This window comes from Citrus sinensis, chromosome 4 (genome assembly GCF_022201045.2).
Source record: "Citrus sinensis cultivar Valencia sweet orange chromosome 4, DVS_A1.0, whole genome shotgun sequence".
Classification (NCBI taxonomy): domain Eukaryota; kingdom Viridiplantae; phylum Streptophyta; class Magnoliopsida; order Sapindales; family Rutaceae; genus Citrus; species Citrus sinensis.
The window spans coordinates 25984068-25998330 of NC_068559.1; the positions used below are offsets into that span (position 1 = coordinate 25984068).

General features: G+C 36.4%; 3 protein-coding genes across 4 annotated transcripts; 1 reads left to right on the plus strand and 2 right to left on the minus strand.

Moving 5' to 3' along the window:
- Positions 1 to 579: 579 nt before the first annotated feature.
- On the minus strand, positions 580 to 3722 carry LOC102625551 (protein SIEVE ELEMENT OCCLUSION B-like). Its single transcript, XM_006483925.3, has 7 exons — positions 3455 to 3722; positions 3257 to 3361; positions 2704 to 3152; positions 2490 to 2599; positions 2247 to 2392; positions 1623 to 2114; positions 580 to 1500 (listed from the first exon to the last, which is right to left on the minus strand). Exons 1-7 carry the CDS (start codon positions 3656 to 3658, stop codon positions 886 to 888), a joined length of 2121 nt encoding a protein of 706 aa, XP_006483988.1. The 5' UTR covers positions 3659 to 3722; the 3' UTR covers positions 580 to 885.
- Positions 3723 to 6906: 3184 nt separating this feature from the next.
- On the minus strand, positions 6907 to 10970 carry LOC102625281 (protein SIEVE ELEMENT OCCLUSION C). 2 transcript variants are annotated; one of them, XM_052440276.1, is made up of 7 exons: positions 9981 to 10970; positions 9566 to 9696; positions 9048 to 9487; positions 8734 to 8846; positions 8504 to 8631; positions 7736 to 8224; positions 6907 to 7608 (listed from the first exon to the last, which is right to left on the minus strand). In XM_052440276.1, exons 2-7 carry the CDS (start codon positions 9686 to 9688, stop codon positions 7003 to 7005), a joined length of 1899 nt encoding a protein of 632 aa, XP_052296236.1. In that variant the 5' UTR covers positions 9689 to 9696; positions 9981 to 10970; the 3' UTR covers positions 6907 to 7002. The 2 variants fall into 2 exon arrangements, with proteins under 2 accessions (XP_052296236.1, XP_052296235.1); XM_052440275.1 differs by having other exon boundaries at positions 9566 to 9673; positions 9981 to 10967.
- Positions 10971 to 12009: 1039 nt separating this feature from the next.
- On the plus strand, positions 12010 to 13774 carry LOC102620095 (cytochrome P450 86B1-like). The gene has a single exon (XM_025100382.2). It carries the CDS (start codon positions 12032 to 12034, stop codon positions 13616 to 13618), a length of 1587 nt encoding a protein of 528 aa, XP_024956150.1. The 5' UTR covers positions 12010 to 12031; the 3' UTR covers positions 13619 to 13774.
- The last annotated feature ends 489 nt before the right edge of the window (positions 13775 to 14263 follow it).

Below are 14263 nucleotides of genomic sequence, written 5' to 3' on the forward strand. Positions count from 1 at the left end.
TTTCACCTTAAACTTTAGATTTAATAAATGCATTTATCTTTTGGGAATTTGGGTGCAAACGAAAATTTTTGAGTTTTAGGATCCAAATTTTGTCGTAAAATAGAACTCTAAAATGTTTGTATAAAGCTTTTGTGTACAAACTACAAAATCTTTTGTTACGTCGCTCCACATTATTAGATTTATTATTTTCTTTTAAAAGTCTTTTACTTTTTATCCGGACCAGTCTGATGGAGCCACATCATTTCGTACTCAACAAAGCAGCTTTGTATTTATAGATCTACCGTTAGTTTCTAAGAAGAAAAAAAATATTATTCTATATATTTCGATTGAATATTTTATTTATTGAACTTATTTTTGACTCCCCAAAGTCGATTCGGCGATTAGCAAGGCAAATTGGGAAATTTGTCACTAGATAAGAGCTATTTGAGCGGCCCGTGACAAATAGCTCTTATCAAACTGCCTACCAAGTAAAATCTGGAATGATTGGGCCAAACCTAGGATGCGTGAGGAGCAGATGCCTTGAACGCAAAATAGAATGGAGTAAAACATATGAAGCAATTTTATTAGTAAAATAGAATTAGAGTAAAATTTATGAAGCAATTTTATTAGTAAAACAAGTAATTAGTACAAATATGCATTTAATTAACCATGGAGAGTAGAAGTAACTCGAAGTATTACAGCAAACAAACACGAGTATCACATGCAACGGCCGAAAGCAAAGTGTGTGAATTCCGTCCATTGGTAATTTCACATCTCAAATAAAAAAAAAACAGTAGCAGCGAAGTGCTTATTCATCACATGCATGCAAAATAAAATTTCCATTATCTTTATATGTATGTAAGGTCTTAATTAATACGAACGAACCGGCAGGGGACTCAGGGCAGCTTAATCGGTGCAGCAGCGATACATAATGAACTCCTCCATGCGACGGCCGCATTCAGCACACACAACCTTCTCCGGAATGCGGCCAGCCTCTCCAGGCAAGATGAGGCGGTTGCAGTGATGAGGGGGGCGGTTTTCATTGAGATAATCATTCATAGCAACAACGAAACTCTTTTCTGGGACATTTGGCTCCCACGTGGTATATTCAGTCAAGCATTTGAGAATGGTTTCATCCTTGGCCTTAGCCATGTGTGGTCCTCTAGAAATGACTGCCCATCCTTGATCACTCCCATCAAAGCTAAGCATTGTCACAATCTCTTGCATTATGGGGTCTTGTTGCACTTTCCTTCCGAATTTCATTTTGGAGTGCCACATGCTTTCGAGCCTCACCCAGAAGAACCAAATGAGAGTAGGATCTGGCAATGTGTGGCTAAGCTTCTCCACAGTGATGGTACTAATGCTTCTCCGGACTTTTTCTTTAGGATTGCTCTTACCAACGTAGAGCATCTCCAACGCAATGCCCGCAGCTCTTGCCACTGCCCCCATTAGGGCTGTGAATTTCCTGATCCATTCCAAGTCTTCTCCACCGTACAAGCATATATGCTTTTGTTCCATAATCTGAAATTTTAATTTAATAATTTGCAAATAAATTAAATAAACCAAAAACTGCTAATAAAATAAAATGAAATGTTGTGGCCGGTTAGTAATTAATTAATAATATATTATATACATATATATACCCAGGTAGGGATGACTGGATCAACGGAATCCGCCAACAAATCGATTCTCCAAGTCTCTTCCTTCCAGAGTGCTTCCTCCCTGGCGACACTAAAAGGGAAAGCGACGCTGCCCCAAATCCACATCATGTGGAGGGCATTTTGGTTGACAACTCTTCCTTGCGGGTCGAGGACAACAAGAATGGGCTTCTTCCGAAAATCCCACTTTTCCTTGGCGTATCTGATCACTGCTGGGTCAATCGCCGAGGGATGGTGCACAGAGAACCATGGCATCATATATTGGAGGGCCTCAAATTTATGTTCCTTTGCTTCTGTCCATGGTGTTGATCTGTCCACAATTGGAAGCCACACCACCTCGTACTGACTCTCTGTTCTTGACGACAGCTGCCGTGATTCTCTATACATTTGTTCTAGGAGGAATAGCTCCTCGTTGGAGACGTCCAGGTCTGAAACAAGTAGCAGCACACTCTTCCTCCTCAGCACATCAATGCTAACCTGTTTTCAATTCAATTTTTATTTTGTTACGCAAGGAGAAGGGTCAACAGCGAGTGAGCGAGCAGTGATGTGATCCTTGTATAGGAAATTTAATTCGGAGGAGAAACGAGAGGGAAACGGGCAAACAACTACCTTTCGCTTGGTAGGACACTCCACAAGTGGCAGCTGATCGTCCTTTGTATGAATCAACAACCTGTTCAGAACCTTCATGTTATCAATGTGTATCGTTTCCATGAGTCGCACAAGTGCTTGATATGATTCGATTTGCCTTTTTTCCTCTGCATCACACAAAAAGATTTGGATCATTCTTCAGGCATACATAACCGGCCAAAATATCTTCTGGTAGTTTGGTTGGGGAGAAGGTGGAGGGCTCACCTATGAGTTGATGACAAAGTTTGAGCTGTTGCAAAAGATGGTTGTATATGCTGTTGATCTTGTGGGCTAAGCTTGACAGCTCCCAGGTTTCTGTTGTTGATATTATATACCTGAGATCAACCGTGAAATCTGAGACTTACTATGAACTAAAAGGCAGAGGAAGAAAAGATATATTATATACCAACGATAAGGAATGAGGATGTGCAAAACATACTCATGTCCCATGCCAATGAGGCCCAAAATTTGACCTGCGCAGGCCACAATACTCCGGATAATCCAGTAAACGGCCGTGGGAATATGCGCAGTGACAGCTGCCATTTCTGGTGTATCAGGTGTAATGTAATCGGACGGAAGCTCTTTGACTTCTACAATGCATTTGGTCAGGTCTAGCATGGCTGTGATCAGGTTGCTAAGAGTCTCGAATCTTGGCTTCATGGTGTCAGCACGCTCCAGTATCTCTGGCAACTGCTTGAGGAGTGCCACTGATTTGGCAAGCGGGTTGACGGGGAAGAGCTGCGCCACCACCCAGAATTCGCCGTAGTTCAAAGCAAATGCTGCCAAGGCTAGCACCACTTTTGAATCCCAGGAATAGCTTGTCACAATGTTGAATATTCCCAAAGTCGTTGCATGAGCATCTCCACCTCCAGAACACTTGCATGATATCTATCATAATATATATATATATTTGAAGTATTTTCTTCTTACAATTAGCAATTCTTTTTTCTGCCATAATAAGAATACAAGTAATGATAAGTCAAAGGGCAAACCTCGCAGGAAATTCTGTTAATGGTGGATGACAGAAGATCGAGCATGTCAAAGAAACCAGACTGGAATGCCTTGTCATCCAAGACATCCAGTTGTGCTTGTGTTTCCTACATAGAAACCCAAAATTGATCAAAAAAAGTATTATCTAAAATGGCGCATATCATGCATGGTAGACACAAACTAAGTTACAGTTAAACTACCTGAATAAAGCCAGGAAAACTGGGGGCGGCACGTTGAAAGATGTCCTCAATGATGTAAAGAAGAGGTTTCACATTGAATTCACGGCCGTCAGGAGCATGCGTGGCCTGAACTTGCCTCAACATTGCATTGTCATCAGAGGTTGCGAACATATGGCGTTCGCGCCCGGCCGGTTGCATCCTATAAGGCACAATTGACGTTGCCATTGAAGCTAGCTAGCTAGGAAGAGGTAGAGATTTTTGGAGAAGGACACAAGAGAAAGAGAGAGAAGGGTTTATGTTTGGTCTCCATCTCGGTTTAACTCAAGGACTTATATAGTTCAGTAAATGGAATAAAGGCCATTCAATTTGCTACCTTGCTTCCAATTCGGTTTTAAACATAAAGTACAGCTGGAGGTTTAGAATTTCCAATAAGGATTGGAAATTTTGTCCCGTGACTGTATCTTCTGCCTTTTACACGTCGGTGCTTAGAAATCCCGTATAGCAGAAATGTTCGTTCAATTAAGTCCAATGCGCAACACATGCTAGTTCTTACTGCAGGTTAAGTTTTTAGTTTATATCGCGGTCAATCAACTTTGACCCATGCACGAAACAGAAATTACTGAGGTACGCTGCACGCAAATTCTAAACGTAAATGGCGTAATTAATTAATTCTTCCTTTTGTTCGTTGATATTATACTGTCGTAGGATTCTTCCAGTCCAACTTTTCTTTTTCTTTTTATTATCCAAGGAGTTGGTTTTGAAGGGAGAAAACTTTAACAGGATCAGGATGTGGTGTCCATATATACAAATGTGCTGATGAACCTTATCTAATAGATTCATTCAATAATTTCCCTTGTTTTAGAAAATGGCAATTGTGTACGTATTGATAAAGAACGGTGGCCAGTCAGTTTTCAGTTTTAAACTACTGTTTTTCTATATTTGTGTTTGCTTTTTGGTAGTTTAACTGATTATTTCTCCTTTTAGTTAAAGGAAAAAAGATCTCTAAAAATCATAATAACTAATTTTTACTGTACTTGCTAGTGCATGCTTACTGAACACCAATCGATAAATATATATATATATATATATATATTTCCAATAACTAAAACTTGCATTCCACAATAATGTTTCTCACGAGTCAAAATACTACGATACCAAAAATAACCGTTGATGTCAAGTAAACTTCCAGCATGAAATTTGCAATGCATTTTATTTTCTGTTTCGTAATTACTTCTAATTTGTTCAATCAAATCTAATCCGAATTGAAGCGAGGAAATTCGGACAATGCAATTTTGGGACATAAGCAACCTTCAATCATTAAAAGCAAACTGCTATCAGGATAATCATCGACAACGCCATCGGCAAATATGATGTCTTCTCAATTTCCAAGTCACTCTTTTGATCGTGTAGCTGCTTCCTTACTTGTTCCAGGGTTTTAATAATCTTAGTTGAGGCCTGGAAGAATATTTTCTAGAAGTTACTGAAAAATCTTCAGGCTTTTAAATAAGATTTTTTGGGGTCTACCAGCAGCATATAAGTCTGGCAGCTTCGAAAACGTTAATCATGGGCTAACCATAGGGACCACAAATTGCCTTATTAAAGCAAAAAAAGGACCAAAGAGTTTTCGAAAAAAATGAAAAATAAAATAAAATAAAAAGCCTGAAGTTCTCTTCTTTAGCTTAAAGAGAAGAATGTGCGATAGATAAATTATCCATAAAGCAAAAGGCTCATGAAATGCGAGCCTTCTGCAAAAACTTTCAGAATTTATTTATTTCAATGACTTTGAGACACTGAAATTAAAGTATGAGATATCAAATACTTGTTAAATGAGTCCAAGTATATGCAAGACAGGGAGTGTTAAAACTTGAATACTAAATATTATTTAGGTCATTTCCCTTCAGTCAACTTAATCATTGTTAGGTAGCAGTGAGAGACCTCTGCTTTGATGGAGGTCGTCATCACTCATTGGTCTGCAGTCACCAATGAAGGCTCTTTCACGACTAAATGGAAGAAAAGTAGCTTTAAAAATGGTGGAAGGAGTATGTTCCCTCTACTTATCTCTTTACGAGTCCAACATGAATTACATGATATATGTCACACATTAATTAATAGAGAGATTGTTTTGTACATCTATTGTTTATACAACCAGTTATCAATAAAATTGATGTAAGACATTTTTTAGGATTTTAAATTAATATTTATTATTTTATTGCAGCAATGGAATTTAGTCAAGTTTTAAACAGATTTTTTAAAAATAATTTTATTTATTAGTTTTCGTTAATTAAAGAATGTATCTCATATCAATTTTTTCACCTATAAGTTCTTTAAGATCAAGAAGTGTAGACTTTCACTACCCCAATAATAATTAAAGAAGAAGAAGAAGATGCTGACTGGATTACTATGTTTAGAGTGCTTTTATTTATTTTTTTAAATCAAAGACATAAAATATGAGCACCTTTGCAATAATTTCAGTTTATTTTATTTCTTGAAATATGTAACTCTTACAAATATTTTATCTTCAAAATTATTTAAACTATTGATTTGCTACATGTTTAATGAATTATTTTTTAAGATGTTATATATAAAAGATTATATGTTAAATAATGAGTGTGTCATATGAGTGTTTAAAGTAATTAAATTGTATTGGCTCATAAATAAATTATACTTAATAGTAATTTAAATGATGGGTAATTTTGTAAAAAAATATTTTATTAAAACAACAGTGTTAATTTTTAAAGTGTAAATAGCCGCATCCATTATTATTAAAAACAATCTATTATGGCCAATATAACATAACTAGTGTAAAAATATATATAACACACCCATTATTTAACAAATAATTCTCACGCCTTAAACTAAAAAAAAAATTATTTCCAACATATTAAACAATACTTATTTGAACAAGAAAAAAAATAATATTTTGAACATTTTAACAAAAAAATTAATATTTTGAAAGATTTTAACTAGAACATTGTCACCCTTTTAGTTTTTCAAAAAAAAAAAAAAAAAAAAACATGTTCATTTTTTCCTTTTTATTTAAAAATAAAAATATCTTAAACCTATTTGACTTGTTCTTCATCCTTCTTCCTTTTCTTGACATCACGTTCTCGATCAATTGTCTATTGTATTTTGGGTCCAAGCACTTGGTTTATGCTTGCAAAAATCATTTTTGATTTCTTGGCTACGGTTTTCAGAATGAAGCAAATCTCTTTCAATTCAAACAAAGCTTGAAGTCAAGCCTACTCTGATTTCAAGTTAAGTTGCCACTTGACCTAAAGCTTAAGCTTGAAAGTAAGGGCCAAAGAATAGGGTTTAAGCTTGGCTTTAACGCTTCGTATATAAGTCTTGAAAAGAGAAAACTAACAAGTTGGCAATTATTCTTTTCTATTCTGATAATTAATTTATAGATAATATATTTTTGCAAAACAATCATAAGCAGCAGATTCAAATAATTTAAACGCCAACAAGCATTGTTTTCTTAAGCTATTGACAAGCTCATCTTCATAATAAATGCAGAAATGTCTGCAAGTATGGGTAATGCAGTTAGAGTAGTAGACTCGTTTTACATTTTATTCATAGACTACAAACATTTTCAAGAGGCGCTTACATTTTTCACATACTACAATTCCTTCTCGTGATCCCTCAGCATAATGTAGAACATTAGGATGACTGCAGGGTTCTGAAGAAACAGCTAGTCCAAGTGCATTTCTAATTGCACCAACTAAACCACGCCTTGCCACATTTCCACCCCAATCTGGAAACAGGTTCAAGCATTCCATGAGCTGCATTCCTTGAAGCCTCACAATATCTGGTGGCCACCCTTTTCCAAATACAGCCCAACCATTGTCACTGTCTTCTGTATTCAGCAATGCTGACACCTCTCTGAGAGTATGATCTGTGTCTGCCACTTTTCCTAGTCGGAGTTTTGATTTTCTTATACTCTCCAACCGATACCAGAAGAATTGTATTTCTGTAAAGGAGAGTAAAGTAGTATGCATTTCTTGATTGATGGTAGCTAAAACATTTCTCACTTGCTCACTTGGGTTCTTGACACCAACAAACACCATATCAACTTGCAAGCCGAGCCTTCTAATTTCCATCATTTTAGCATTGAATTCTATTATCCAGTCCTTGTTTTCGCTTCCATAGAGGCAAATATTTCTGCCTTCTTCAACCTGACATCAATGGAATGCAGTGAGTAGAATAACAATATTCTATCATCTGTTAAAGAGATGGGATACACTTCTTTTAGTGTTCAAGTTGGACAATTTCTTTTTTCAATCATAGGGTCAGCGGTCTTACCCATTTGTTTAAAAGGGGATGGATTTCATCAATCATAAGTGGCAACGTCCAGTCCTCCTCTTGCCAAAGCTCAATTTCTCTAGTAACCGAAAATGGATAACCTCTAGCACCCCATATTAGTACCATATCAAGTGCATTTGAATTAGTAACCATTCCTTGTGAGTCCAACACTACCATGATAGGCTCTTCCTTGAAGTTCCACTCTTGTTTTATCAAGTTTACCACAGCTGAGTTCAGTAACTGTGGTTGTCGAACTGAATACCATGGCAAAGAGCACGAGAACAACTCGAAGTTTCTCTCTTCAACATCAGTCCACGTTTCCGAAGAAGAAATGGGAACCCACACAATTTTATAACTTTCCTCTAGGTTCTTGTTGTGGGGATGATCATATGTTTGGTGAACCAACAAGAATAATTTCTCCAAAGGAAGAAGCTCTGGCTTTGAAACCAAAAGTATAACCACCTTGTCTTTCAATTCAGACACGCCTAGCTGTGAATAATGGACCCAAACAAAAATTTTAATTAAATTAATGCAAAAATTTTAATAGTTACAAGAGGCCTATAGATGTAGCCCTTTTTTTTTTTTTTAAAGTAGTATTCCAATTAATTCAAATAAAAATGATACTGTTCTTGAGTCTAAAAGAGTGTTATGATTAGAACTACGCAATACTTTTGTACGGAGAGTATCGTCATAGCTCTTTAATATTTTTCTTTTCTTGAGAAATGAAATAATGGTTCAAGAACGAACAAAGTGGGACAGAGAAATTACCTTTGCTTGCGTGGAACAATCCTTAAGTGGGAAGTCATTCTTCAAAGCAAATAAAACATGAAGAACCTCTTGGTTGTCTATTTGGGACTCCTTTAAAAGGTCTACAAGCTTCTGATGCAACTTCGTCTCTATTCATTTTTCATTAAAAAAATAATTTATAGCTGTGCAAACTTATTGATTAATTAAAAATAAACTTCGCAAATCACTCAGAAGATCGTATAAACAGTAACCTGTTTGTTGACGACATGCGTCCACTTGTCGCCTGAGGTGACTGCAAATGCTGCTTAACCTACTTACAAAACTTGAGAGCTCCCATGCTGCAATTGCATTTGAATTTGGATTCCTGCATACATCTCCATTCTGATTAGTTAAATTGTTTGCAGTTATTATTATTATTTTGTTGGAACATGAATAAAATTGATTAGACCATCAAACATCAACTGATTTGTCGAATGCTCAGTAACTTGACAGAATTTCATGATGGAAATTAAAAAAAAAATCACAAAATATTAGGACTCATTGGAGGGAAAGAACATGCACTTGCTCTGATTTCATGGCTATCAGGTCATTGATATGAGAAGAGCAATTCAAGGAGCTTCTTATGACCCAGTAAGCTGCTATGAAGATGTGGGACTTTGTAGTGGAAATCATCTCTTTATCCATCATTAAATGTGCAATCGGTAGTCCCTCAAATTCGATGATACATTTTGTCACCTCAACCATTGCCTTAACCAGCAAGCTTAAGGCCTTAAATCGAGGCTTCAGCATGCTTACATTGCAAGGCAATTGCTTGAGCATGGCAACTGAAACCGCCAAGAGGTTTCGAGGATATAGCTGCATTATAAGCCAGAATTCACCATAGCTGGTTGCAAATGCTGCAAGTACTAAAACCACTTTTGCATCCCACCTATAATTTCCTACCAAATCAAACACGATCATGGTCCTTTTGTGTAAATCCCCTTCTCCAGAACACTTGCAGAGTATCTGCTATTACAAAAAATATATCAAACTGTACTTTTGTAACTGTTTGAAGGGGGAAGCAGAGAAGGAGAGAGGAATGACCTCGCGTGCAATTTTACAGATGGTGTGCCCCAATGGTTCTTGTGATCCAACAACTTCAATATTGCTTGCATTATTCATCGCAAAGGCATCACCATATTCATCAGAAACCTGAAAAATGTACATGAAGCGAACTACAAAATAAGTAATGTATCAGTGGAGAGGCCTACGGAAAATCTGAAAGTTTACTTGATAAATTCGAAAAAAATAAAGAAGGAACACATCAAAGACTGACTGCCTATTAGGATTTTTCACATATGTAAGTGTATTAGAGACATGATTACTACTCTGTTGCATTACATTATGAAAGACACAGAATTTACAACCTTTTCAATTCTTGCAGTCTTAGACTATGCACATCTTTGAATTTTTACAAGAAAAAGAACAAGTAACATTGTAGGTGTGAGCATAAACTTACAGGCACTTCTGATGCCGTAGCATAACACATGATATTCTCCATCGCACGAAGCACCTGCTCAGAATCAAGGCGACGACCGTCAGGGTCATGGCTTAGAAAGAGTTCCTTTATTAGAACATCATCTTGCATAGATGATATGGAATGGGGCCGCAGGTGTTGAGCTGGAAGTGAGTTCATGGCCAATCGGATGGAGAACCAAAAGCAGAGCTGTACATTAGTTGGGATGTTATATGAGCTTGTTACCAAACTGTGATATTTATCATACATTGATGGAATGATGCATAAGCCTACTTTGCTTGCCATGGCAAAAAAAAATTTATACGGTCGCATCTGATTCATTTTGTTTCAGTGTATGCTTTTACCTGTTTATTCTGTAGCCTTTTACTATTTAATTCCAAAACACAAAAAGAACATGTTCTATGACTTTTTAACTGTAGACCAGAATCAAATTTAAAGCCCTTCTCTTTTGCGCTTTTTCATAAACAGGCAATTGAGTACAAAATGAAACCAGCATATGAAATAACTATATATTTCTTAAATCCCATAAATTTTCTTGGTGACATGCACTTCTTTTAGAATATGCGTTTTCTTAGGCAGGTGATCAAAATGTTCATATCTGCACTGAATCAGCCACTTAAAGAACCCTGCAATATAATCAGGTCAATCTCTAAATTCTAATCTTTGAAAGTAAAAAGAAAAACAAGGAATAAAAGAAAAAGATAAAGAGGTGTTCTATATTCATCTTATAGTTTCTTATTCAAGCGGGTCATAAAGAAAAAGAGGCCTGACAAAAAGAGAATGAGATGCACATAAAATTTTGAAATCAGTTGCAGAACTGGTAAACCAACTCGCTCATATGCACACTGTATTGCAAGATCTAGCCCTTTCCTTCGTCATTCTTACATTTGCTTGGTTTACTATGTTGTGTGCTCTCGATTAGTTCAAAGGCGCTTGGGGTTCCTAATTTCAACCATGGAAATTTTTTTTCTTGATATTCTAACATTTTCTTTTGACTAAAAGAAGAATCCTTGATAAATGAAACCCCAGCAACTGCAGGCTACACATTGCTTACTTCTTAGATTTTATTACGAGCTTAAAGTGTGTGGCTTAATTATATGTTCGAGTAATGTTAACAGAGAAAAGATTTCGCTAGATGGTGATAGATTTTCTTTAAGAAATTTTTTTTCTATTGTCTAAACTTAAGCCTTTTGCTTTTTCCAGAATTGATTATTGAAATTGGGTCGCAGAGGTTCAGTTATAAAAAAAAATAATAAATTAATAAATAAGTAAATTGTAAAGGGTAGTGATAAAAATGATAGAAAATTCAAGTTGAACTGCATTGAATTGGATAACAATTGAGCAACCGAAATGAATATAGTTCGAATGTGGGAAGCTGATCATCGGTTTCAGGCTGAAGTACTTTTTTCAGCAATTCTTTTGATCCTCATTAATCAAAAGCCAAGTTGGCAGTTGAGATGATTAATCACAAGTAGTTGGGAAACCATTGAGTGGGGAGATATTAATTAATTGACTTGCTAATTGATCCTCTCTTTCGGTAGTGTCCACTGGCTCTAGCCTCTAATACCTCAAATTTACTATTTTACAATAGTTTTATCAGGATGAACTTACTACAATAGAAGACATTAGCAAAAGTAGAGTATTTTGGTCATCATTCCTATAAGCGGCATAATTATCTCCAAAAACAACATCATTAATCATAAATGAGGTATCTGAGGTCACTATAAGTGAAGCGTCAGTGTATGGGTTTAGCTGATAATTTTTAATTTATCAATTCTTGTTTTCATCTTTGTAGAGGAAACCTTGGTTGATAACAGTTTATTTAGATAAAGTGCAAAAGATATTCCCTTTCACACAAGGGTCAAAGAAGCTGGTGATATTATTAATACCTTCACCAGCTTTAATTAAATGGCTAAATAGTAAAAAGTGGACATTGAGCCATCATTATTCACTTATTCACAAACCATTAATCTCTTCTTACGTGCTTAAAGACCCAGACTAATTAACATCAGTTGTCATCTAAAGCATAGAGAATGGCAATGACAAGAAAGCTTTTGTTTTTGGTCTCAGATTGGTTTTATGCACACATATGTTTATGGGACATAGCTGCAGCTGCCTCAGGATTATTCATTTTAAGTTGCATTTGCCAAAAGCTCACAAACAGAGGTCCTATGTTATGGCCGGTGCTGGGGGTCCTACCGTCCATGTTTCTTCATCTCAACAACATGTATGACTGGGCCACAGAAGCTTTGATCAAAACCGGGGGAACGTTTTACTACAGGGGAGTATGGATGGGAGGGGCCTACGGAATCTTGACAGCTGATCCTTCCAACATTGAGTACATGGTTAAAACAAATTTCAGCAACTTCCCCAAAGGAAAAAACTACAGAGAGAGGTTTCAGGACTTGCTCGGAGACGGTATATTCAATGCTGATAGTGAAACATGGAAGGAACAAAGGCAGATAGCTAAATCTCATATGCATTCAAGCCGGTTTATGGAGCACTCTCTCCAGACTATGCAAGATTTGGTTCAACAGAAGCTGTTAAGACTAACCGAAAAGCTGGTTAAATCAGGAGATAGATTTGATCTTCAGGAAGTGCTTCTTCGTTTTACGTTGGACAGTATTTGCACTGCTGCTCTTGGGGTTGATCCTGGATGCTTGGCAATAGACTTACCAGAAGTTCCCTTCGCAAAAGCTTTTGAAGAAGCCACAGAACTCAGTTTGTTCAGATTCTTGTTGCCACCTTTTATATGGAAGCCCATGAAGCTTTTTGGACTAGGATATGAGAGAAGGCTCAAGATAGCCATTCAAATTGTACAAGATTTTGCGGACAAGATTGTCTCAGACAGGAGGAATAAACGAAAAAGGCTTGGTAGCTTGACCGATCAATCTGATCTTCTGTCAAGGCTTATGGACACCGAGGAGAAGAACGGACATTTACCGGACAAGTACTACAGAGATTTTAGCGTAAGCTTTATTCTAGCAGGGAGAGACACAACTTCTGTAGCATTGACATGGTTTTTCTGGTTGCTGCACAAGAATCTTGAAGTTGAAACCAAAATTCGCGTCGAGATCAATGAAATTTTGTCTCACAAAAAGGGTATCATCCAACTTCAAGACAATGTAATCTTCACGGCCGAAGAGTTAAAGAAAATGGTGTATCTCCACGCAGCATTATCAGAATCCCTGAGGCTTTACCCATCAGTTCCAATTGAAATGAAACAAGTTGAAGAAGATGACGCGTTCCCTGATGGTACCATGGTCAAAAAGGGAGCTAGAGTTTTGTACTGCACTTACTCGATGGCTCGAATGGAGTCCATTTGGGGTAAAGATTGCTTGGAGTTCAAGCCAGAGAGGTGGATTAAAGATGGGCAGTTTGTGAGTGAGAATCAATTCAAATATGCTGTGTTCAATGCCGGTCCAAGGTTGTGCTTAGGCAAGAAGTTTGCATACATGCAGATGAAAATGGTAGCTGCTTCAATTCTGTTGAGGTATTCAGTTAAGGTAGATGAAGATCATAATGTTGTTCCAAAGGTGACTACAACACTCTACGTGAAGAATGGGTTGATGGTGACTCTAAAGCCTAGATTGGATTTGGACAGAGAAGTAGTCATGTAAAATCCTAGAGATATGATAGATAATAAAAAAATAAAAAATCCCATTTGCATGGCATTATGCATGTCAGGTCTCCATTGATGAACTTTATGCAAATTCATCATGTTTGCGGTACTAATACAATGTGTAATTATAACTCTTTCTTCTTTTCTTCTTCAACTCAGACTCCGAGTTATATTGATGGGACTATCTAATTTCCACCTTTCAGTGGTGGGTTATTGTGACCTCAAGTATAAAAAAATTATGCTTTTTTTTTTAAATAAAAAATAAAACTGACCTTTAAATTACACTCTTTTATATTTTATATTTGACCATCATTAGATGTTATTAACTATAAAATAACTCCGTATCTTTTACAAATTTAACCTTTAAAATAATTTTTATATACTTGACTCCTATTAGTTTTTATTTACAATAAAAATAACCCCCAAAATTAAAGATTCTGATTCTGCTACAACATCATGGGTGCCTTTGGTATTGTTTTGCAGCAACAATATTTCGTTTTTTTGCAAAAGTTGTAATAAAAAAATTATCATTTTCAAATGTTCGAGTTTGGATGAGTCCCTCTAGCTTTAATTATTATAACAAAAGATGTTGGTCTCTCATATCAAAAGAATAATGGTTTTTTTTTTTAATGGTCACACATGC